General features: G+C 44.9%; 1 protein-coding gene across 1 annotated transcript in view; it reads right to left on the minus strand.

Moving 5' to 3' along the window:
• C2H3orf52 (chromosome 2 C3orf52 homolog) overlaps positions 1 to 23267 on the minus strand; it is a 44072-nt gene extending 20805 nt beyond the window's left edge. The window contains exons 1-2 of the mRNA XM_075542957.1: positions 23133 to 23267; positions 9880 to 10009 (exon numbers count right to left, since the gene is read on the minus strand). Coding sequence (XP_075399072.1) covers positions 9880 to 10009; positions 23133 to 23267 — 265 coding nt within the window. The remainder of the gene's footprint in view (positions 1 to 9879; positions 10010 to 23132) is intronic.
• Positions 23268 to 24134: the final 867 nt, after the last annotated feature.

Here is a 24134-nt window from a genome sequence, read left to right on the forward strand (position 1 = left end):
CCTTGCATCCCCGCCAGTTCGGTGCTAGTGAAGACCAAAGACAAGGAAGTAGCTCTGTTGAACAGCACAGAGGTGAGACTAGAGTGTGTGCTTGGAACTGCCCCCAGGAGACCAGGCAGGGGGTGAAGTCACTCCTGGGGCGTGTGCACCACAGCTGCGGAATGTTGACACCCTCTGTTTGCAGAAGGGAAAGCACAGAGACGCAGGGCCCCGGGGGCTGCACGAATTCCACTCTGGGTTCCGTGTGGCTACTGGTGTGCTCATTCACGGCTGTCAGCTAATTGATATGGAAGCAGGTAATGCTAAGGGGGAAAACACACACCAGCAGGAGCCAGGAGCTGGCACCAGGAGCATAAAGAATGCTCCGCCCCAGTCTCCCTGCTGGGCCACAGGGCACCTCGCTGACCCTGAGAAAGGTGTGGGCGGCAGAACGAGAGGTACCCATGGCTACAGACCTTTCAAATCCCACGCTCCAAACATAACAGCAACCAACTTCTTTCCCTAGACTTTGAAAAGGCCAGGTAAGACTAAATTCGGTCTGTCTGGTGGAGTGGCAGGTGCAAGGGGGAATCTTGGCAGGAGCCAGAAGTCTGGAACTGTGAATCATGCAGGGCAAGAGAAAATGCAGAAAGAATTACTATGGCGGACCTGAGGTGGTGAGCCCTAGAAAAACCTGCTAGGAAGCATTGTCTGGGTTCTGGGGACTTGGATTTTTCAGAAGGTTCCCCCTGTTTTCTGGTAAGAATGACTCGATGTGCCTTAGCTGTTTATACAAGACAAGTGGTTTATGTTGACAAGTTGCTTGTCTGGGAGTCTGTAGTGCTGGTGCCTGTTCCACAGGGGCCGCCTTGATTACCAGCCCCAATAAAATCCCTGGGCACCGAGTCTCTAGTAAACTTCCTGTGTTAGTCCGGGTAGACTAGAGAACCAAATCTAGGGAGACTCGTGTGTGTGCAAGAAAAAACTTTATATCAAAGATTAATTTTGTATTGAGAGAACATCCCAGCCCAGTCCAGATCAAGTTCATAAGTCTGATACTAGCCCATCTGTCCAATACTAGGCCGGCCATAAATTCTTCTTTAGACACATGCAGCACATGTACTGATGCCATATGCAGGAAGAAGACAGGCCAATGGGTAGAAGGTCTTGTGGATCTAGTGGCAGTGGAAGCATCTCAATGCTGGTGCGGGTCTCCACCTGTCTTCTCCAGCTCTCTGAGGGTCTCAACAGCAGGAAAGGGAAAGCAGAGAGATGGGTCTGGCCTCCAGTGAGCTATTTATCTCCGTTGCACCTCCAAATGAGGTCATCAAGCTGTGATCTGATTGACAGGCAAAACTCCACCCCTTTGCTCAAGTTGACAGGAGATTATATAACTGCCACACTTTCCTAAACCTAAACCCACTGCCCCCGAGTCGATCCTGACTCACAGTAAGCCTCTATAAGTTTTCCAAGACTGTTAAATCTTTACAGGAGCAACCAGCCTCAAGTTCCTCCCACGGAGTATCTAGTGGGTCTAAGGTTCCAATCTTGCAGTTAGGTGTCCAGCGCTTACCTAACAAGGTCACCATGACTTCTTAATGAGCTTCCCAGTAGACAGCATTTCGCACATGATGTCATGCCTCAGAGAAACTAAGCGCCTTTTGTGTGACTCCACTGGGAAAGGACTCTTGGAAGCTGGTGCCTGGTGTCCTCCGGACCCACCCCTGAGTTTGCGCCACATCCTTTCATTGTAACCAATTAGAGCTGCCAATGTGACCATACGCTGAGTCCCATGAGTGCTCCTGAAAACAAACCAACCAAACTCACTGCCACCCTAGAGGCAGGGTAGAACTGCCCCAGGAAGTGTCTGAGACACTGTAAATCTTCACGGGAGTAGAAAGCCTCATGTTTATCCCTCAGAGCGGGCTGGTGGCCTCAAACTGCTGACCTTCTGGTTAGCAGCCCAGTGCATAACCACCGTGCCAACAAGACACCTGGAGCTCTCCTAGGGAATCATGGATAAGGGGTAGTCTTGGGGATCCGAGGGGCATGGAGAATTACCCTGCATCCTTATCTACGGTGAGTCAGCCCATCATGTTGTTCAATCCATATCTCAACAACAACAATGTTTTCCTTGGTTTCTCGGTGTTTAGGCCTGCCCTTGAGGTTGTTTGGAGCATTGACTCAGAAAACTGCATTGGATATGCAGTCATTTAAATAGGGCGTTCCACTCTATTTTCAGCGATTAAGTTATACTAATTTATCGTATTAGTTTTAAATATGAGATGAATTAAGATCCACAAAATATAAGATGATATCAAAAAGGCAAGAGGAATTATTATTACCTTTAGTAAGAAGAGACTTCTAAGGGAAGCTGTATATGGCCCCATGGAGGATAGTTGGTTAGGCCGTGAGCTGCCAACCATAATGTTAGTGGTTCGAATGCACCAGTCAGTCTGCAGCCTTTAAAATATTTAAAGGTTTGAAATCCAACGGGGCAGCTTTCTGAACTGATTGGATACCAGTAGTTATTTCTTTTTGGTCTTAAAAGCTGTGCACTATACACATAGACTACAAGTCGGATACTGGAAGCTGGAGTAGTTTGAGAATAGTGGAAAGAAAAAAGAAAATTGAAAAGACACATATATGGAAGGTGTGAAGGCAACTTAAAAAGGGGTGGATATGTAAGGTGTGGCAGTTACATAACCTACTGTCAAGTTGGAGAAGGGGTGGAGTCTAGACTGTCAATCAGGCTGTAACTTGATGACCTCATTTTGGAGGTGTGACAGAGATACATAGCTCACTGGATGCCAGGCACACCCTCTCTCAGCTACACATTTCTGTTGACCAGCCACATGGAGCTACACTGATGGAACCAAAGCCCTAGAGCTGAAGAAGCCATGTGGAGACCTCTGCCAGTGCTGAGATGCTTCTACCGCCACTGGATCCACAAGACTTTCTATCCACTGGCCTGTGATCTTCCTGCATTCAGCATCATTACATGTGTTGCATGAGTCTGAAGAGGAATTTATAGATTGGTATTGGATATATAGACTAAGATCAGACTTATGGACTTGATCTAAACTGGGCTGGGATTTTTTTAATGTGTAATTACTCTTTGATATAAAGCTCTTTCTTATACACACATGAATGTCTATGAATTTGTTTCTCTAGTCTAAGCAGGTGAGCACATAAGGCTTCATAGCAGTTTTCATAAATCTTTTGAAGATCTAAATTTTCTTCTTCAAATTATGCAATAAACATTACAGAATATCTTTTAATACATAGACATCAACGGGTAACGCATGTTAAATGTTTCAGATGTGAGGTTGATTCCACACCTTTTTTAATAAGAAAAATTCTGACTTTTCTTTTAAGAATCTCTGAGCACAGGTAGAGAAGTCAGATCTTCTTACAACAAGACTGGAGCATTTTTATTTTAACAAAAGTGTTTGACTTCTGACAGATCCATCTTGAGTTTCAGAATAATTGAATATTTCTAGTACCACACTCTCTACCACTCAATCAATCGTGACTCATAGTGAACCTGTAGGACAGAGGGGAGCTTCTCTGTGTGTCTGAGGCTGTGAATCGTATGGGAGCAGAAAGTCTCAGCTTTCTCTTGCTGAGTGGCTGCAGGGCTTAAATAACTGACCTTTTGCTTAGCAGACCCATGACCCACTATTCCATCAGGGCTCCTTATGTGGAGCGCACCATTTATGAACCAGATGCCCTGGAGCAAGTGACTTAAATCTCTGAGGCTGTTTCTCGAACAGAAATATCAACATTTGCGTGGCAGGTGATAGTAACGACAAGACACAGCACATCAAACAGACCTAACATATGCTACACTCGATTGTCCCCTTCACGGAATACACAACAAAATATTTTTGAAAAAGATTACAGCCAAGAAAACCCTGAGGAACAGTTCTTCAAGGGAACTTGAGTCAGAACTGACTTGATGGAATTGGGTTCTTTGAATTAGGACTACAGAGGCTGAACTCCTTACAGAGCATAGGACTTTACCAGTTTATGGTTTGCTAATGCTCTCTGGCTTGGATTTCCCCATGAGTCATCCTACACCAGGCAACCCAGCCCAGTGAAACCCGTCTGCCTGCCAGGGCCGCGCGGTATCATAAGCAGTAGTCCCTATGCTCCACTCAGGGGCAAAACAAGCCCAGTCCACACTGAGTCCCACCCAACCGCAGGCCCCACATCTTCAACTCACAGGAGCGTCGACTGTGCAGAGCCCAGGGATCAGGCAGGAATCGGAAATGCCGGGCATGTCAGGTAAGGTCCCCAGAGTGCTACAAGGATGTGCTTCGAATTGCTTTGCTAAGCATCCATTTGGTTGTGACATTTAGGCCCCTGTAGCATTTAGAGTATTTTGCCGAGACCAAGGAAGGGCTTCATTAGTAAGACGTGGTGCAGGTCTCTCTCCGTTTCATAGCTGAGCCTTTGATAATGCTTAGCTGATTCTCTAAATATCCAGAAAGAGAGGGCCTTCCTGAAAGAGAAGGTGCTTTTGTTTTGCCTTGTTTTATCCTTTACACCAAACCTTTATCAACCCTTAGCCAGGAGGACAGAAGCCATGAATCCCTTGCACCTGAAGAACCGAGAGGGAAGTCCTAATAGTGTAATGGCTACACGCTGGGCTGTTAACTGCAAGGTCAGCAGTACGGAGCCACCAGCCAGCTCCACTGGAGAAAGACGAGGCTTTTTACACCTGTAAAGAGTTAGCCTCAGAAGCCCATAGGGGTCATTCTACCCTGTCCTCTCGGGTCGCTATGAGTCAGAATGGCAGTGGGTTCAGGTTTTGTTTGGTTTTGTTTGTAACAGCTGAGACAAAAACCAGGCCTCCAACCAGCAGACTTCCCTGGGCTTCACACATAAAATGTGGTCGCTTTAAAAGGCGTTCAATGTCTACTGTGAGGCTGGAAGGTGCCAGCCACACCTTCATAGAGTATCTGCAGCCCCTGCTCCATGCGCTCTGAAAGACTGAAGTCCTGAATTTGACTTTCTGTCAATGACGTAGCAAGAGTAGCGTGATGGGGGAGCCCACCCGGGAGTAGGCAACCAGGGGGTGCCCAGTCTGCGGAGAACTAGCAAATTAAAGAAAGCCAATTAAAAGTCAGCCTGCTTTTCATTATGGGCACGTGCCAGCCGTACTTAACCACGTCAGTCACAAGGTGTTCCTGGCCGCCAGGCACCTCCCATTGTCCCCTCTCTGACTAGTTGCTTTATCCAGCCTGGCATGCTTCACTGTCCTGTTCCCAGGGCAATCCCACCTCACGGCTATTCAGAGTGGCTCGGTCTGGGAGCTCTAGCACCTTCAACAAGTGACAAAGGGCTGGGAGCAGGGCAGGCACCACTCGCACAGGGAACAACACAGCTCCCACGGAAGCGGAGCCTCTGCTGGATGCACAGAGCCCTGGGCACTGCCCAGCCAAGCCCTCCCGGCAGGCAGCAGGGTTTCAGAAGGTGCTCAGAAGTTCTGAGAGTCTTTCATTCCTATCTGTGGGCTTGGCAATTAGGCAGTGGCCAATTATTACAAATTGTCGTCCGAAAGTGTCAGCAGAGCTGCTCTTGGTGAGGCTGGGAGAGGGAGGGGGATGGTGTGTGTGTGTGTGTGTGTGTGTGTGTGTGTGTGTAGGGTCTGTCCCCACCCCCTTTTCAGCTTCAGCACATCTCACAGGTGAATGACTTTCTCCATAGACATCTCTGCCCTGCATTTGCTGAGATACAGAGTACAATGAAAGCATTTCCCTCACACACACACACACCTGGGGAAAAGTCCCTTCCAGCATTAATATATTTGAAAGCACACAGGCTGGTGATCAAGTTGAAAATGAACTTGATTTAATCACTTAAATAGAAATGATTTTTCCCCTGACACCCATCCTGTGAGCTTTCATATCTCCCTGGAACACTGATGTGGAAGAGAGGGAGGGCCTGCCTCTGCAGATTGAGCACTGTGAGCTGAGGGGATCAGGGCACTTCTTGAGAACACAGCCTGCCCTTGGGCCTCCTGCATAGGAAGCCTGAAGACTAAAGGAAGTAAATCCTTTGTTATGGGTCCCAGCTGACCTCAGACAAATCACTCAACTCTCAGGCTCATGTTCCAACACCTGCCAGTGGGAGAGGATTTGTAGGGGAGTGTCAAGGCTGACTCTACACTGCTGGTCTGTCATGACCCAAAACCTCAAACTGCTATCCAGTCAGTCTGGCCTCAGAGTGGCCCTACAGGACAGAATGGACCTATCCCACAGGGTTTCCTACGCTGCCATCTTGACAGAATCAGACGTCCACATCTTTTCGTGGAACAAAGTGTAGGGGGGGTTTCAAACCCTAGACCTTTGGTTAACAGCTGGGCACTTTAACCACAGCAACCCAAGGACTCCATTGAAGGAGGTCCACACTCTTCATCATTTCTCTGTACCTTAAAATCATGGACTGCCCGGAAGAAAACAAAACAAAACCCAAAAAGTCTTAGAAGAAATACAACCAGAATTCCTTACAGGAAAGGATGACACAACCTCAATGCTTTTACGAAAGGTTAGAAAAGGACATCATACTTCAGGAAGGACAAGGCCAGGAGAAAGAAGAGAAAGCGTTCCTGAGATGGGCTGACTTCATAGGTACAAGAAAAGACTCCAGCATACCAGTGCCCACCGCCATGGTGCAGGGCTGGGCTTCTTTGACTCCACTGTGCATGAGACCACCAGGAATTGAGCTGGCTCCTTGGCCACAATCCACAACTGCTACATTAACATCAGCCTTAGTCCTCTGCCCCACCTACGCTCTGTTCTCAATAACTAACTAAACACAGCACCTACCAAGAAACCCACGTGCTGGAGGCTGGCACATAACAGAGCCGGTTTTCTTCCTGATTCTAGAGTCTTGGCAAAGCAGGGAGAACCAGAGGTGAATGGCCAAATGCCGTTCCTGAAGGAAATTCCCTGAGTCTCCTCTGGAGAGACTCGGGCTCAATCCATTCTTAGCATGTTACTGAGAGGCCAGGTCCGTGTGGAGACTGTTCTCAGTCTCTCCTTAGAAGCACCTCAGTTCAGAGAAGCTCCCCCTCCTCCATCACCAGCACATACAAATACAAGCAACTGGCTCTTTCCCTCTTTTGAAAGTAAACTTCCCAGTGGGCGGCACTATCTCAATATACCACAAACTTCCTAATAATGATACACAGCGGGAGGAAGGGCGTGTGTCAACAGAGGCAGGAACTGAAGGGATGCAGAGGCAAGAATTCAAGTGAAGTTTCAAATTGATGTTATAAAAGCTAAGGGGTGGCACAGACCACCAGCAACCACAGACACTAGAAAGAGGGAAGGAACGGCTCTTCCCTGCACCGCTAGAGTGGGTTCCCAAACGTATTTGGCCTACTGCCCCTTTTCAGAGGGGTAAACAAAGAAGTACTCAGTGCCCGCTGACAATGAAAGACTTTTGTACCATAGCCCACAATCCAGGATAAAGTGTGGGTATCTGCCTTTGCAGCCTGTGGTAGTGACACAATTTCAGGTCAACTTGATAAAAGAACGGCGTCTACAGTGGGCGGAGTCTAGACTGTCAGGTCACAGCCTGAAGATGTCTCCTGTGGATTCTGGGAACTCCCTCTTTTCCTCCCTGGAGGCGGGACACGCACTCTTTCTCTACTTCCCCTTCCTGTGGACAAGCCACCTGGAACCACGCTGATGGCAGCCAGAGCCCTGGGGGTGCATCCACTGCCATTGGATCCACAAGACTTTCCACCCACTGGCCTGTGATCTTCCGCATCAGTGCATGTGCTGCATGACGCTGAAGAGGAAGTCATGGGCTAATAACGGACTTAGGCGCAAATATCAAATGTATGGACTTGATCTGGACTGGGCTGGGATGTTTTATAGATGCACAATTACTTCTTGATATCAATGTCTCATATATATAGATTTAATCAAGGTCTCATATATATATGTATATATATATATGAGTGTCTCTGGATTTATTTCTCGGGTCAACCAGCACTAATGTACAGCCCCCTCCCTGGATATGCCAGTGCCCCCCGGGGGCGGTGTTGCCCTCTCTAGGAAACACTGCTTTAGAGGGAGCATGCCAGGCCTTGATTCCAGACTTCTAGCCTCCATATCCTAGAGAATAAATTCTGTTTTAAGCTAAAAGAACAGTAGCAACGAAAGCCCTAATAAGAGGAATTATTTTGTCTTAATTGGTAAGTACCAAGGAGAAAGAGAATGGTGAACCGACATCCAGGTATTTCATGCCTCAGCACACAGAGAAAATAATTCTTTCCGAACACATTGCTCAGTGGGATAAATTGCAAGTAATTTGTGAGCCTCTGTAGGGAGCTCAGTTAAACATGAAAAAAACCCTATACTTTCTGTACACAGTATAATTTGATAATAAAGTAAGTAAGTACAAATGAGAAGGACATTACATATTGAATATATATAAAATGTCTCCATAAAATATTTTCAAAATTTAAATGAGAAAAAAATAATGGTTAAATAAATGATGACGCAAAGGACTGCGTCGTACAACTATAAAAATGATGTCCACAAACAATGTTTACTGACTTAGCAAATGGTCTATGTATCGCATTAGCATCCTCAAATTAAGTAAAGAACACAAGTAAGAACAATATCAATGGAAACCATAGAAATCATAAAATAATCGTGGCATTCGTGGTAACAACATATGTCATTTTTATGTTCATAATAAGTGAACACATGGAATAAAATAGCATTGTACTGCTAGCCTTAAGGTCCTAGGTTCAATCCCACTAGCTGCTCCACAGGAGAGAGATGAAGCTACCTATAAAGATGTAAAGTGGCAGAAACCCCATACAGGGTTGCTATGAGTTGGAACCAATTTGATGGCAGTAGGCTTGGTGTGGGATTAATTATGAGAGATATAAACCAAACGAAAAATAAAAACACCACTGCCGTCCACAAATTTCCACTTACAGTAGCTCCATAACTCACTGCCTTCGAGTCATTTCTGACTCACAGCAACCCTGCGGCACAGGGTGCAAGTGCCCCTGTCCGTGGCTGGAACTGTGACTCGTTCCTGGAATCAAAAGCCCCATTTTCTTCCCGCAGAGCAGCTACCAGGGTCAAAGTGCAGACCTGGCAGTTAGCAGCCCAGCATGCCACCACTTCGACACCAAGGTCACTAGACGCCCCCTAGGGCAGAGTAGAGCTGCTGCTGGAGAGTGTCTGTAACCATGGATCCTGAGAGAAGGAGACAGCTACCTCTTTCCCACAGGTGGCAACTCCTGAGCTCGAACAGCAGACCTGCCATTCAGGAGCAGGACTCCTTTCGCACCAGGCAAACGTTACTTTACTTATACTAGCAACACAAACATAACAAACAACAGTTGTCTCTAAGATAGGTTAAAATCATGGTAGGCTACATGTGTTGATAAAGCTTTTATAAAACGTCATCAACTATATTACTCTTCGTCTTCTCATTATAATAAGATACCAAGAATACTAGATCAAGTACAATAGGAACTTCAATTTTTAAAGTTTATGAAGAAAAACAAATCCCAAACAAGCAACTCTAGAAATGTAATAAAATGTAAATGAGCGAAGTAGGTAAAAATGTTAAGTAAGCCTTCAAGCTCTAGCTGCACTCTAGAGTATCCCAGAGAAAGGTAAGAGTTACAAACCTGGTCTCCAGGTTTCTCCCAGAGAACATGACACAGAAAAATAATTAAAACAGTGAAAATTCAAAGAAACAGTCATTTCTTTATTCATGAATATTCCAAACAAGTTTCAAATTGATGTTATAAAAGAAGGACATGAAAAGAAATCCACCCTCCATTCCGGTTTAAGTCAGTGGAAGCAGGGGAGTTCTCAATGTGTCCGTTTACTCACGTTTAAGTCAGCTTACCTGAAATCAGACCTAAGCTTAGGATGATGATTACAACGAAACCAATGAAAATGGAGACAATGACCATCCACAGCCTACACTTTCCCACCAAATTCTTGTTACAGAGACTCCAGGGGCTGTCCTTGATAGCCTGAAAAACAGGATGCATGGGAGATAGTCACTTCATGTCAGCAAATGTGTCTGAGGACCTACAGGGTTCTCTCCTCCCGTGAAGAGTTATCGTCTCCGAAACTCACGGGGGCAGCAGTTCGACTCTGTCCTGTAGGGTCGCCATGAGTTGGCATCAACTCACCGGCAGTGAGTTTGGTTTTGGGGTTTGGTTTTTTGTAACTACGGATCGCTGAGTGATGAAATTTGTAAACCCATTCAACTGCTAATCAAAAGGTGGAAGTTTCAAATCCATCCTGAGGTGCCTCGGAAGAAAGGTCGGATCATCTACTTCGGAAAAGTCAGCCATCAAAAATCCTACTGAATACAGTTCTGTTCTGACCTCTATTGGGGCAGCACGAGTCAGAGTTGAATTGACAACAACTGATGCTTTAGGTTTGAGTACGTGCTTTCAAGTGGATCAGGAATGCGCACAGGAAGGCAGGAGGTTCACGCTCCACTGGGTCAAATTTACAAATAGGGAGACGTGGGGCAGGGATCTCAGAAGGAAAATAGACAAACGAATGCTTCGGGAGTGCTGAGGTGGGGAGAGACACAAGTTTTCAAGGACAAATAACTGGGATTTTGAAGGATGGATAAAGACATTCCACAGGAGGGACAGGATACACAAGAATGTTAACCCATAGCGGGACTGGCCAGTGTGGGGCTCAGGGAGCGCCTGAGTCAAGAGGAGAGGAAGTGCCTGTTAGGAACGCACGGAAGCATGTTCTGAGTGCTGCCGGAGGAATTTGGACTGGAGCTGGTGTGGACTGAGGGTGCAGAGCCCATGCGCTGCGTTTACATGGGACACATCAAGAGAAAGCTAAGGGGCTACTGCTCCAGCCCAGACCCCGTCTACACCGAGCTGGCCAGGAAAATGAGTCTACACCGAGCTGGGCAGGGAAATGAGGCACTAGGAGATCAGCTGCAGAGGGGGTAGCAAGGCAGAGTGCCATGTCCATGACGTGTGACTACAGAGTACACCAGCATCTCTTTCGTGCCCGACTCCCAGCATCGCAGAACGGAGCTCCTGGTGATGAGCATGTCTGGGTGCCGGGGGTGCTCATTCTCAGCTTCCACCTGTCCCCCTCAAAGGGCCCGGGAGGCTTCTTACGGGGAGCTTAGGATTTTTCTTCTTTAGTCACTTCCTTGAGCTATGTCACTAGATAAGGATAATTGGTAGAGAAAGCCATCCTGTTCAGTGTCAGAAAATGAGGGTAGCCCCCAATGAGCTGTATCACTACAACAGCCTCAGTCATGGACTCATGCATGTCAAGTAACACTTTGCTCTGTTGCGCTGGGGCCCAGTCAACAGCAACTGACAACAGCGAGACCATGGGAAACGGTGTTGACGTGTGTTTCTGAAGTCATCAGCCTAGCTCACGGGGCTGCCGGAAGAGACCAGAGATTGTGTACATGAACCACTTGCAGAACAAATATTAGGAGCTCAACAAACGGGACCGACCCCTACTCAATCATTCCTCGGGATGCTCTCTGCTTCCACAGAGCTCACTCCTGGATCTACGTCTTGTTTGTGTTCTCGGCCATCATTGTTGGTGGCACCAGCAGAAATAGAAACTGTTCATCACATGAAGATGACACGTAAAACTGACTAAATCAGAAGGTCATGAGCTTGTCTGCACACGGCATTGGTGGTTCAGTGGTAGAATTCTTGCCTTCTGCGTGGGGACCTGCGTTCGACTCTGGCCAATGCACCTTGTGCGAAGACATCACCCATCTGTCTGTGGAGGCTTATGTGTTGCTAATATGTTGAGAAGGTTTCAGCAGACATTCCCAGATAAGACAAATTGGGAAGAAAGGCCTGGCAATCCTCTGAAAATCAGCCAACAAAAGCCCTAAGGATCACACTGATATGATCCACAGCTGATCATGGGGATGATGCAGGACCAGCCCGTTTTTGTTCTGTTCTGAATGGGGGTGCTAAGAGATGGGGGCCAATGAGAGAGTCGCTAACCACAAGAAACCTGACTGCATGTAAGAATCACACAGGGAGAATGTTAAGCTTCAGATGCCTAGTCCCCCTTGGACCCAGTGGGCCAGATTGTAGGGGAATTGGAAGGAGGCCCTGGCTTGCAATGTCGAACCCCCAAATATGAATCGGTTGCTTTACAATCATTGAGATCTCTGGTCTGAAGCCTACCTATCCTTCAGGAACCAGATCAAACCTCACTTTCTGTAGAGGCCTCCCAATTCACTCCAATCCACAGAGAGAGAGAGAGAGCAAGATGTCCTAGAACTATGACTTGGCAAGCTAGTTCATGAACTGCTGCCACAGATGGCCTTGTCAAGTTCAAATAAAAGGAGACCTTGGCCTCATCTTTCTAGGTAAACTGAAACCACATGGAGAGAGTGGCAAGTTTGCAGGCTTCCCTGTTCTCATACGACAATGGGGAAGATGGTACCAAAACAGAAGGAAGGAAGGAAGGAAGGCTAAACTCAAGGTCATGGAGTCGAAGCTAACTTACAGCAACCCTATAGGTCAAGATAGAACTGCCCCTTTGGGTTTCCAAGACTGTAACTCCTTATGGGAATAGAAAGCTTCATCTTTCTCCCAGGTAGCAGCTGGTGGTTTCAAACTGCTGACCTTGTGGTGTTACTACCACCCCAGGACTCCATGTAAGGAAGGCACAGGACCAAGCAATGTGTTTGTTCTCTTGTGAATAAGGTCACTATGGACTGACTTAAAAGCACCTTTCAGCAACTACCTCAAAACTATGAATTTACTGGTTTATTATTATTCTAATTAAGCAGCCATCACTTAAAATGGTTCTTCAATTTAGATTAGTAAACTGAGATCAAAGTGTCTGAAATAAACCAGAAGGTGACACCAGTCTTACTCCATTCCCTATACCTTTTCACTTCGAACTAATGATATTGCTTTATTTACAAAGAGGCCGGCAAAGTAGAGCTAAGTGGCTTACTGTATTCCTTCCTCAGATCACGAAAGGATAGATATATTCCCACTGCCTTTGTGTAATCTACTTGCTCCAGCCTTCAAAAGAGAAAGCTATCCACAGCATGAGATGCCTCCTTCTCAATGATCCACAACTCTCTCCATCCCTCACTCCTCTGTCAACCCTCTTGAAATGTCTTTATCATGGCAGACGTGCCACCCGACCCCTTGTATTTTACTTAATTACCTAATTATGCATTAACTAACATCTGTATGGATATACATATGTGTGTGTTTGTTGCTAGGTGTCATTGAGTCAGTTCTGACTCACAGTGGCCCTCTATATAAAACAGAGTGAATGAAACACTGACTGACACTGTGCTATATTCACAATCATTGCTATGTTTGAACCCATTTTTACAATCAATGTCAGTTCCTCTTGTTGATGGTTGCTATAGTTTATTGTGCCAACCTGGCCAATAAACACATGTGGGGTTAATTGAAAGGCGGAGGAATAAATGGCTCTGTGAACCTCGCCTTTCTAGTTCTCAGGTCTCTTGCTTTCCCATGGTTGGACCAGGGTGTAGCTGTCTTAGCAATTCCCTGCTTCAGCTGGCAAGGCTGACTTCCTGCAACACATCCCTGAGGAGAAGCCACATGGACCTACCCCCATGCAGCCCTGGGTGCTGGAGCAGCCGTGTGGAGACCCCTGCCAGCACTGAGATGCTTACACACTCATTGACTTGGCATTCCTCCTGAAGTCAGCATCATTGCATCTGTTTTGTGAGATGGAGGAGGACTTTGTGGATTGGTGTCGGACGTATGGGTTAATGGGTTAATGTTGGGCTTGTGGGTTTGGGCAGTACTGGATTGGGATGTTTTATTGATGTGAACTTAACCTTTATATAAAGCTCTCTCTTACAAATGAGTTTCTGTGGATTTGTTTTCTCTAAAGTACCCAGACTCACACATGGTATTCATATTTTTCACCAATCCTGTATTTTACCAAGCATGATGTCTTTCTTCAGGAGAAGGTTCCTCTGATGGTATGTCCAACGTATAGGAGACGTTTTGCCATCTTCCTTTTACAGGGCATTCTGGCTATATGTGTTCCATGACCTAAGGCTGGTGGTTTTGAATTCTTGACCTTTCAGCTAGCAGCCCAAAGCATAACCAGTATGCCAACAGGGTTTCTTATAATCAACACATTCTTAATATATAAATGATAATTTAGATAAGTATAAATAATTATAAATTTTAGAAAGTTATATTTATATGTCTAATCCCCTGTCATCAAGTCAATTTTAACTTATCACAAGCCTGTACAGGGTTTATGAGGCTTTTAAATCTTTAGAAGAGCAGACAGCCTCACTTTTCTACTTTGGAGTGACTAGTGGTTTTCTACCACAGATCTTGCTGCTAACACTAATTTCTGCATATTTACAAGCTATCTGCATCATATTTTAATATATTTATATTTACATTTATGTAATAACCCCAACTGAAATAGCATAAGCTTGAGATCTTAAAAAAAAATAGGTTCAATCCCAGATGCATACTTAAATAAACTTGAGCATTTCAGATAGCTCCTCTGAGTCTGTGTCTTCATCTATCAAATCAGACTACTGATTCTCTTTAAGTTTGTTGTAATAATTAAATACATTTATATGTCAGAAATATTTGGTACTAGACAAGTACAAGACACAGAATTAATAAAATGCACACACGAGCTGCATTGCAACATTGGAAACCTTAACACCGAGTTTAAGGAGACCTACACATTATTCTGAAGTGTCTGAGCCTCGCACTTGCTTTAACCATCACTGTCAGTGCCACTACACTCATTGTCCAAGTTGAAATACACTTTAACTTACTCTACATAGCCACAGGGAATGAGTAACATATGATAAAGGATTTTGGGGTTTTTTGTTTTTAAGATTTTCCTGTTTAAGCATCTCTAGAATGCACTCCATACTCTCCCATAGGCCCCTGACCTTCACTATGTTCTGGCTACTCCTATTAGGTGACCTACAAAGCTAACTCACAAGGAAGTCCACACTAGTATTTATACCTGACTCACAAGGAAGTCTCTAGCTCATTAAAGAGCAAAGGTTACTGGGGAGGTGCTAAACAGTTATCCAACACTGACAGCCTGTATGTGCTTTGCATTTTCTACTCTGAAGCATCTTCACAAAGGCATTCCGTCCTTTGAGAATCCAAGTGACATCATTACATTCATACAATTTTAAAAAGTACAAATTTGGTGCCTGACCCAGGCACACACCTTTTAATAGGGAAGCTGTCACGCTTGTTGAGAGCAATCAATTCGTTCCCACTCAGAGTAGCTCTATGTGCACAACAGAACACAACACTGCCTGACTCTTACAATTGTTCTGTGTGAGCCCAGTGTGACAGCCTCATGTGTCAGTCCGTCTCAGTGAGAGCTTTCCTGTATCTGCTGACCCTTTACTTTACCAAGCACGGTGTCCTTCTTTAGAAATCAGTCCTTCCTGGTAATATACCCAAACTGTGTAGCATGAAGTTTCACTATCCTCGCTTCTCAGAAGCATTTTGTCTGCACTTCTTCCAAGGCACACTTTGTCCTTCCGGCATTCCACTCAATATTCTTTGTCAACACCATATTCAAATGCATCCATTCTTTTTCAGTCTTTTTTATTCATTTCTCAGCTTTTCATGCATATGAGGATACTTTAAGCACCATGACATAAAAAAACAGGAGACATCAACATGCTGTTTACAAATGACACACCTTAGACACAAAGACATAAATAGATAGACTAAAGATCAAAGGGTGGAAGCATATAAATATCGAGCTATCATCAATCAAAAAGAGCAAAAGAGAAAATTTAAATTCTGATAAAATAGTCGCTAAGGTAAAAAAACAGGATAAGATGCAAAAAAAGGCATCCTAGAATGTCTAAAGGGCAACTGAATAAAAGGACATACAAATAATAAATATCTATGTACCCAATGAAAGAACCTTGTCATGCATAAAGAGAACTGTAGTAGAACTGACATGAGAAATAGACAACTCACAGTAATAGGAGACCTTAATACACCACTTCTGATAAAGGATCAAGCAACTAGAAAGGAATTCAGCAAAGACACATAATAAGCAGCATAGTCAATCAACTTGATCACATAGATATATACAGAACATTACACCCATGATCAGTATGAGATACATTTGTTACCACCACACATGGAACATTCTCCAAAACAGACCATATGTTATACCACAAAACGCATTTCAGTAATTTAAAAGCAATAACATATTGCAAGGTATCTTCTCAGATGACAACACTTTAAGTTTAGAAATAAACAATAGGAAGATCAAAAGAAAACAATCAATAAATTTACATTCAGTAACATTTTGCTTAAAAACTAGTTGGTAAGAGTTAAAGAAATTTTTTTTAATTCCTTGAATTAAATGAGAATGAAAGCATAAGAAATGAAATGGTTGATGGCACAAGAGAACCAGCTGAAATCAAAATGAAAATGACAGAATATTATAGAAAAACTGTCCTCCATCAAATTAAAAAATCTAGAAGAATGTAGAAGTTTAAAGAAACACACTGTCTACCTACCTATACTAACACAGACAGAAAGACAAATCCTTAAAAGACCCATGACAAAAGAAAAATTCAGCAGCTCATTAAGAAATTCTCAACCTGTAAGATAATTGGACAGTCCCTCACAGAAGGGCTACATGGAAGGGATGATAAAACAAATAATTCCCCCCTCCAGTTCTTTAATATTTCCTCCCCTTACTATTATGGTCTTAGTTTCATCTCATTAACCTTGTGAGACCTATGTACATTCATTTGTATAATTAAGGTTGTTCGATGCATGAAATCCAAGATAGACAGACCCTTGAGAAATAGTTATGGAAGTAATATTCCCTGAGGGTACAGGAAGAGAGTGGAAGATAGAGTGGAGGATAAGGGGACCAATGGCAATGATGACTGTATAACCCCACTCAAGTGGAATGAATAACAGAACTGTAGGTGACTGGATGCATTGGATAGTGTAAAATATGGCAAATAATAATAATGTATAATACAATAATAAGGGTTCCTAGGATGTAGGATGGGGAAGGAGGGAAGAAAGGGGAGCTGCTATCAAAGATTAAGAAGAAATAAAATGTTTTTAAAACATGGTGGCAGCAATTGTACCATTATGCTTGACATTATTGAATTATGGATTGTTATAATATCTGTAAGTTTCCAATAAAATAATGCAAAAAATTATAAAGAAATAAAGCTACAAATGAAAAAGTAAGGACATATATGACATAAATACACTACCAAACAATGAAAAACACAAACAACAGAAGAAAAGCCAGATTACTGGCTCCTGATAAAAACTCAGTACATCAATTTGTACTTGCGTACCTCAAAAGATTTCCCCCAAAGCAAAAGGAGAAACAAGGCAGACCAGGTGTGTGAGGTAAAGTAAGATTATATATACAGTTTTGACAAAGACTATCTATATATGTGTATTCAGCTTTGTTGCAAGATATGGTGAATGTGGTAGAACATATAGAGGCAAATTATGAAGACTTCTTAGACTTAACCTTGAGGGAATGAGTAGCTATAGCTGGGTCTAGGACTCAGGACCATAGTCTCAAGGACACAAAGGTCAATGGGCATATCATATTTCACAAACACAATGTTCTAGACCCTACTTTGTTGACTAGCAGGTGAGGTCTTCAAAAGCTGGTGACTAGGCATCTAAGGTATAACTATTGGTTTTTCTCCATCTGGAGGAAAGAAGAGTGATGGAAATTGAAAGACACATAGAAATAGTTCAATGCATGCACTACTGAACCATGCAAATATCACTCTCCATAACTCTGAGATCAGAAGAATTAGATAGTGCCCAGCTAAATTACCAACTGCTCTGAAAAGGATCATGTTAGAAGGTCTTTAACCCTATAACGCCTGAATTTTTAATTTCAGGAAAAAATTTGTTTTTATTCTTTACTTTCATAGTTACAAATATATATTAATAGATACATTTAATTAAATGTCATGAAAACGTCATGCTCGGCGTTATACGGTTAATAGACTGGGAGGAAAGTGTGTGACAGAACTCACAATCATGAAAGTTACCAAGCTTACTGGTCAGAAAGATTGGTGGGACTCCCAAGTCAATGGTTCTTAATCATCCTTAAGGTGTAGAAATGGACCCCCACCCCTTGGTAGAATGATAGACCCCCTAAAATCAAAAGGTCTGTATATTCCCAAAGACAGAGAGTCAAGAAAGAAGGAGAACTGGAAATAAGAGACAGAGGGAGGAAGTGGGATCTGCAATATTCCACTAAAGGTGTGGTAGTTACATAATTTGGTGTCAAATTGAGGATTCAGAGTGAAGGGGTGAAGTCTAGCCTGTCAATCAGGTAGTAGCTTGATGATCTCATTTGGAGGCACTAAGGAGATAAATAGCTCACTGGAGGCGGGACCCATGTTCATACCCTGCAAGACATTCCTATGGAGAAGACACATGGAGAGAGGCTGATGGAGTCAGATGTCTGGAGCCGGAGAAGCCATGTAGAGACCCTGCCAGTGCTGAGATGTTTACAACGTCACTGGATCCACAAACTTCCCACCCACTGGCCTGTGGTCTTCCGGCATTGAGTGTCATTGCATGTGCTGCATGAGTCTGAAGAGGACTTTATAGCTTGGTAACGGATATATGGACTAATATCGGATCTGGACTGGGCTGGGAGATTTTCTCAATTTTCAAATGCTCTTGTATATGAGGCTCTTTCTTATACACATATGAGTGTCCATGAATTTGTTTCTCTAGTCTACATGGACTAACACAAAAGGGGTTGAAATAGATGAAACAATATGTGTATAATTTTACAGTTAAAAACTGAAGGCTCTTTAAGCCTCCTCCTAATTCACAATAAGAATCAAGTAAAGAAAGATGCCATGGCTTGGGTAAGGTCCACCTTCCTTTTCAATGTGACATCTTTTTAACACATTAATGTGATCTTCTGCAGAAGATTTAGCCAATGCAATACATCGTGCAATGTGTTCTCATAAACATTGATTGGGTCCAAGTAAAATGACATCTTAGACAATTTCAGTATTTTCCTTATTTAGGCTAATAGTATCTGTTGGTCCAGTTGTGAGGACATTCGTTTGTTTGATGTTGAGGTATAATCTATGTTTAAAGCTGTGGTCTCTGATATTCTTCAGTAGGTGTTTCAAGTCCTCTTGCTTTCATCAAGCAAGGTGGTCTCATCTGCATGTCACTGGTTGTTAAAAAGCCTGCTTCCAATCTTGATGCTGCCATCTTATTCATCTACCACAGCTTCTAAAATCCTTTGCGTAGCACACAGATTGAATAAGTATAGTGAAAGGACACAATCCCAACACACATTCCTGATTTTCAAACATACTGTAGCCCCTTATTCTGTTGGAATGATTGGCTCAGGATCTATGTTCGTGTTCCACATGAGCACAACAAAGTGTCCTACAACCCGACTTGTCTAGCGCCTTTTTATACAATAAAACACAAGTAAAATCATTCTGGTGCTCTCTGCTTTCAGCCAAGGGCCACTCCTGATATCCACAATGATATTCTTCACTCCACTTCCTCCTCTGAACCATGCTGGAATCTCTGGAAGTTCCTTGTCAAAGTACCGCATCACCTCTCCCGGAACTATCCTCAGCAAAAAAGGTTGTTAGCATGCTATGGCAAGAGAACATGGATATCTAGATTCCGATAAAAAGCATAGAGTTGACAGAGGTTCCAGGATGCATCCAGGTAGAATCATCTGACCAGTGCTCCTGCTGTTAGATCAGAAAATTAAGAAGTAAGGAGGACAATATTGGAAGTCAGTGTGCCATAAATAGAGTTCAAGTGCATTTGGATCTGCAGATCTGACCTCCCCCTGGGATTTTCAGTCACTGAGCGATCCAAAGTCTTGCTGAAATGCTCTAACTTCAGAGTGTCTGCCCAAGGGTTGAGCTAATTCTTCAACAGGTTCATCAGGCTGGCATCCGACACCCCTTCCTGCACCCAAGATCCAAGACCCACAGCGTGCAGTAGTTTCCCCAGACTGCTGTCTGAAGGTGGTCATCATTTCAGACTTAAAGAGAGCCTCTGAGAACTAGGTACAAGGTCTCACACTGGAGGTCTCAACTCTGCAACTCTCTCTGCCCCAGAATTCCCAGGCTATGCATCTCCTCTCCCCAACCAGAAACAGAGTGACTACATCGGTCATCCCCTTTCCCCTCTGCTAAGCACCCTGCCTGCCAGCATGGGTAACAACAGATAATTAGACACTAATTTGCTGCAATTGGAAAGCCCCAGGATATTTACCTGTGGTAGAGCATAAATTCCCAGGGCACCGACTGTGCAGGAGAGAGTCTGGGGTGATGCAGGAGAACAGCTGGGGCAACTCAGACCCAGTGGACCCCAAACCCACATTACTAATCTGGTCCTTCTTCCTTTGGGGAAAGCACAGCACAGCCCTGATACCAGGGCATCCAACAAGCCTATTATTAAAAACAAAAATTAACAACAACAACAAAAGTAAAAGACAGAGGATGGTGCCCAGCTATTAAAAGATATAGCATCTTGGGTCTTAAAGGCTTGAAGTTAAACAAGTGGCCATCTAGCAGGGAAGCAACAACGCCCACATGAAGGGGCACACCAGCCTATGTGATCACGAGGTGTCAACAGGATCAGGTATCTGGCATCAGAAAAACCAAAGCAAACAATTATATTGATAGTGATGCAAATGAGAGGGGTCACAGTGGAGACCCAAAGCCCATTTGTAGAAAATTGGACATCACCTCACATAAGGGTCACAGGGAGGGATGAGCCAGCCAGGGTGCACTATAGCACCGACGAAACACACAACATTCCTCTAGTTATTTATTGCATCACACACACACACACACACACACACAATCATTACCCCAATTCTACCTTACAAATCCGGCTAGACTGGAGCATGTACACTGGTACAGATAAGAGCTCTCAACACACGGAATCCAGGACAGATAAACCCCTCAGGAACAGTAATGGGAGTAGCAATACCATGAGGGTAGGGGGAAGGGTGGGGGAGAAATGGGGAGCTGATTGCAATGATCAACATATAAACCCCCCCCCCCCGAGGGCCGACAGGCACGTGGGTAAAGAGAGGCAGCGGACAGTGTAAGAAATGAAAATAATTTATGAAGGAGTCATGAGCGTGGGAGGGCCAGGGAGGGAGGTAAAGAAGAGAAGCTGATGCCAAGGACTCACATAGAAAATGATGATGCAACGTGTTTACAAATGTACTTGATACAATTGATCTATGGATAAGAGCTGTAAGACTCCCCAGTAAAATTATATATATATAAAAGCATAGTCTTCAGGATGTTCTGGATCTTTGTATCGTGTTTTTCCACAGTACTGTTCTTAGGCACTGCTCTTGAGTGCACTATTGTGACCACTTGCATTGGTAACCCAACTATCGTTGTTCAACTCTCATTCTTCTGCTGAATTCATATTTCATTCAAACACCAAAGATACCAGATCACTGTCAGAGGACTTGTAAAATACAGACTTACACAACTTCTGGGAATCAAAAGCAATGTATTCACCTTTGAAACGACCTGCTTACCCCTGAAATCAGCATTTTAGAACTCAAACACTACTCTGCGGAGGGGTAGGGCCTGGAAAGAGGAATTGGTGCCATAGGTGAGGGGCTTCCCTGTACATAGCTCAAGGAAATCCAGCTGACACAGAGTTTATATGCTCAGGTGAAAGGTTGGAACCTACCAGTGACTCTGCAAGAAACAGAGGTGGAAATTTTTCATAAATATCCATAGCTTTAACAATTGGTCTCCCCCTGTCTGGAGGAAGATGGAGACAATTATTTCAGTGGACTAACAGCAATTTCCTGAAGGCCAAGACCAGAACAACTAGATGGTGCCCGGCTGTCACCAGTAACTTCTCTGAAAAGGATCACACTAGGTGGTCTTCCATGGAATGTGAGGAAAGTATGGCATAGAAATCAAAATCTTCAGCCACCTGCCACTGCACCTGACCATTCTCTGTTGGCTGGTGCAATAAAAAAAAAAAAGAACTCAAAATCTTAAAGGCAACCAGGCTTATCGGTCAGCTAAAGACACGGGATCCCTGAGACAATGGCCTTCAGTCGGTCACCCTTCATTCTACCACCCACTGCAGATCAGAGGTGCAGCATTCACCCAAAGACAAAGTTCAGAGGCTTAGGAAAGAAAGAAGAAGGGAAACAGGAAACAGAGGGAGGCAATGGACTAGAGGTAGTACTTCGAAGGGATTGCAAGAGATGATTTGAAACCAAGTGTGGGACTTGTTAGAAATAAAACTGATTATCTGCTCTGTAGACTTTCACCTACACAATAAACTGTTTAAAACTGTTTACAGCCTTGGAGACCCTTAGCAGTCCTGTGTTCTCAAGTAGATCAATTGGCTTTGCTCTAGATATACAGACCACCTCAAGTCCAATGTAAGGGCGACTCAGAGGGTGAAGGGAATGATCTTCAAAGGCCTCACTGCTTTACAGGTTGTAGGTGAGGTGGGTCATGCTCCTGTCACTGGTGAAGTTGAATCAAAGAAAGCACTCACCCAAGCCTCCCTTGGTGTCTGAGATGAGGTCAAGAATAGTCTGGATCTTTGATTGTCTAAATGATTTCCCTTTAGTTCAGCAGGACAAGTTCACCCCCACCCCTCCCCCAACGCCACCCTACTTCTCCTTCTTGCTGTTTTCACAGCTCTCCCATCCTATGAGCTCAAGGAGGCAGACCGACCAGAAGACACAAAGTGTGTGTTATGCAGAGTGGAGAACGCGGCTGGGGATGTGACTGGAAAGAGCCAGGTGCTAAAGGGGACAGAAGGCATGATCTTCTAATGCTCCCTCACTGCAACAACTCACTTGAATGAAAAGTTACATAACGTTGTACAAGTCACTTCTGGGAATTCTCTTTCTCTAGAACGGGCCCCGCCTCACATCTCAGATTCCTAACGTGCCGCAGGGGTCGGAGGGATGGACAGGGAGTGGTGGCCAAGACGCACCACTCTGAACAGTGGAGCATCCGAATGCTCTGGTGGACTCCTGCCGGGAGCAGCGCGCTCCCCTAGCACTGCCAACTCAAGAGAGGTAGCGCCCCGGGGACCTCACCTGCGCCCCGCTGGGCTCGGGCGAAGAGCGGAGGGTCAGGACGGCGCCATTCAGAGGCGTCTGCTCGTCGGGCTGCAAAGGGAAGACGGAGAGCTCCAGTTGTTCTCCTGGTGGCGGGGACCCGGCGTCTGCCATGGCTGGCCAGAGCAGAGCTGAGGGGGCGCGCCCGAAGGCAGGACCCACACACCTGAGCGGGCAGCGTCGGGGCTGTAGGGGTGCCCCTCACTGCACCCACCAAGCGCGGCGGGGACGCCCTGGCTGCCGGGGCGGGACGGGGCGGGGCGTGCTGGCTGTTGGCCTGGCCCCGGGACGCGCCCTTTGCTCCTGGAAGCCTGATCGTGGGCCCTGAGCAGAGGGCTGTTTTTCTGGTTTGTTCAGTGAGAGCCAGCCACCTGCTAAGGAGCCCTTGCGGTGGTGCGGATGCGTGCAAACCCCTAGCTCAGTCGGGAGCAGACTTAGGAAAGGACCGCCCTGCTGCGCCATCCCAGGGAAGAAAGTTTGCATCCGTTTCTAGCAGCTTATGTGTTGGCAGGTCTTTCTCCCGCCCTTCCTGCCTAGCAAAAAAAAAAAAAAATGCATTCATTGAATCACCGTATTTCTATGCCGCCTCTACTACTACGTGCCAGGCACCGTGTTCCGTTCTGAGCACATGAAAATGAAGCATGCACACACAACCATACGCCTGTCCCTTAGCAACTAAGGAGTCAGCCACTCCGGTCTCAGTTATCTTGGCAACCAGAACTTGTAACCAGAACTGCGACCCGTAGTATTTTCAAAGACTGTTTAGTTTTATTTTTAAAGTCGCCAGCTTTTTCTTCCAAAGAAGCTCAAGGTAGACTCCAGCCTCCAACCTCTCAGTCCAACTTTTCAGGTAGCAGCGGAGCCAATTAACTCTTTGCAGCGCCCAGGGACTCCGGAAGACACAGAGGCACCATGGCATTAGGACAAAAAAAGCCTGCACTGGAATCCGCCTGCCTCAGTGGGTTTCTAGAGGTGAGAGCT

Source organism: Tenrec ecaudatus, chromosome 2 (assembly GCF_050624435.1).
Source record: "Tenrec ecaudatus isolate mTenEca1 chromosome 2, mTenEca1.hap1, whole genome shotgun sequence".
NCBI lineage: Eukaryota > Metazoa > Chordata > Mammalia > Afrosoricida > Tenrecidae > Tenrec > Tenrec ecaudatus.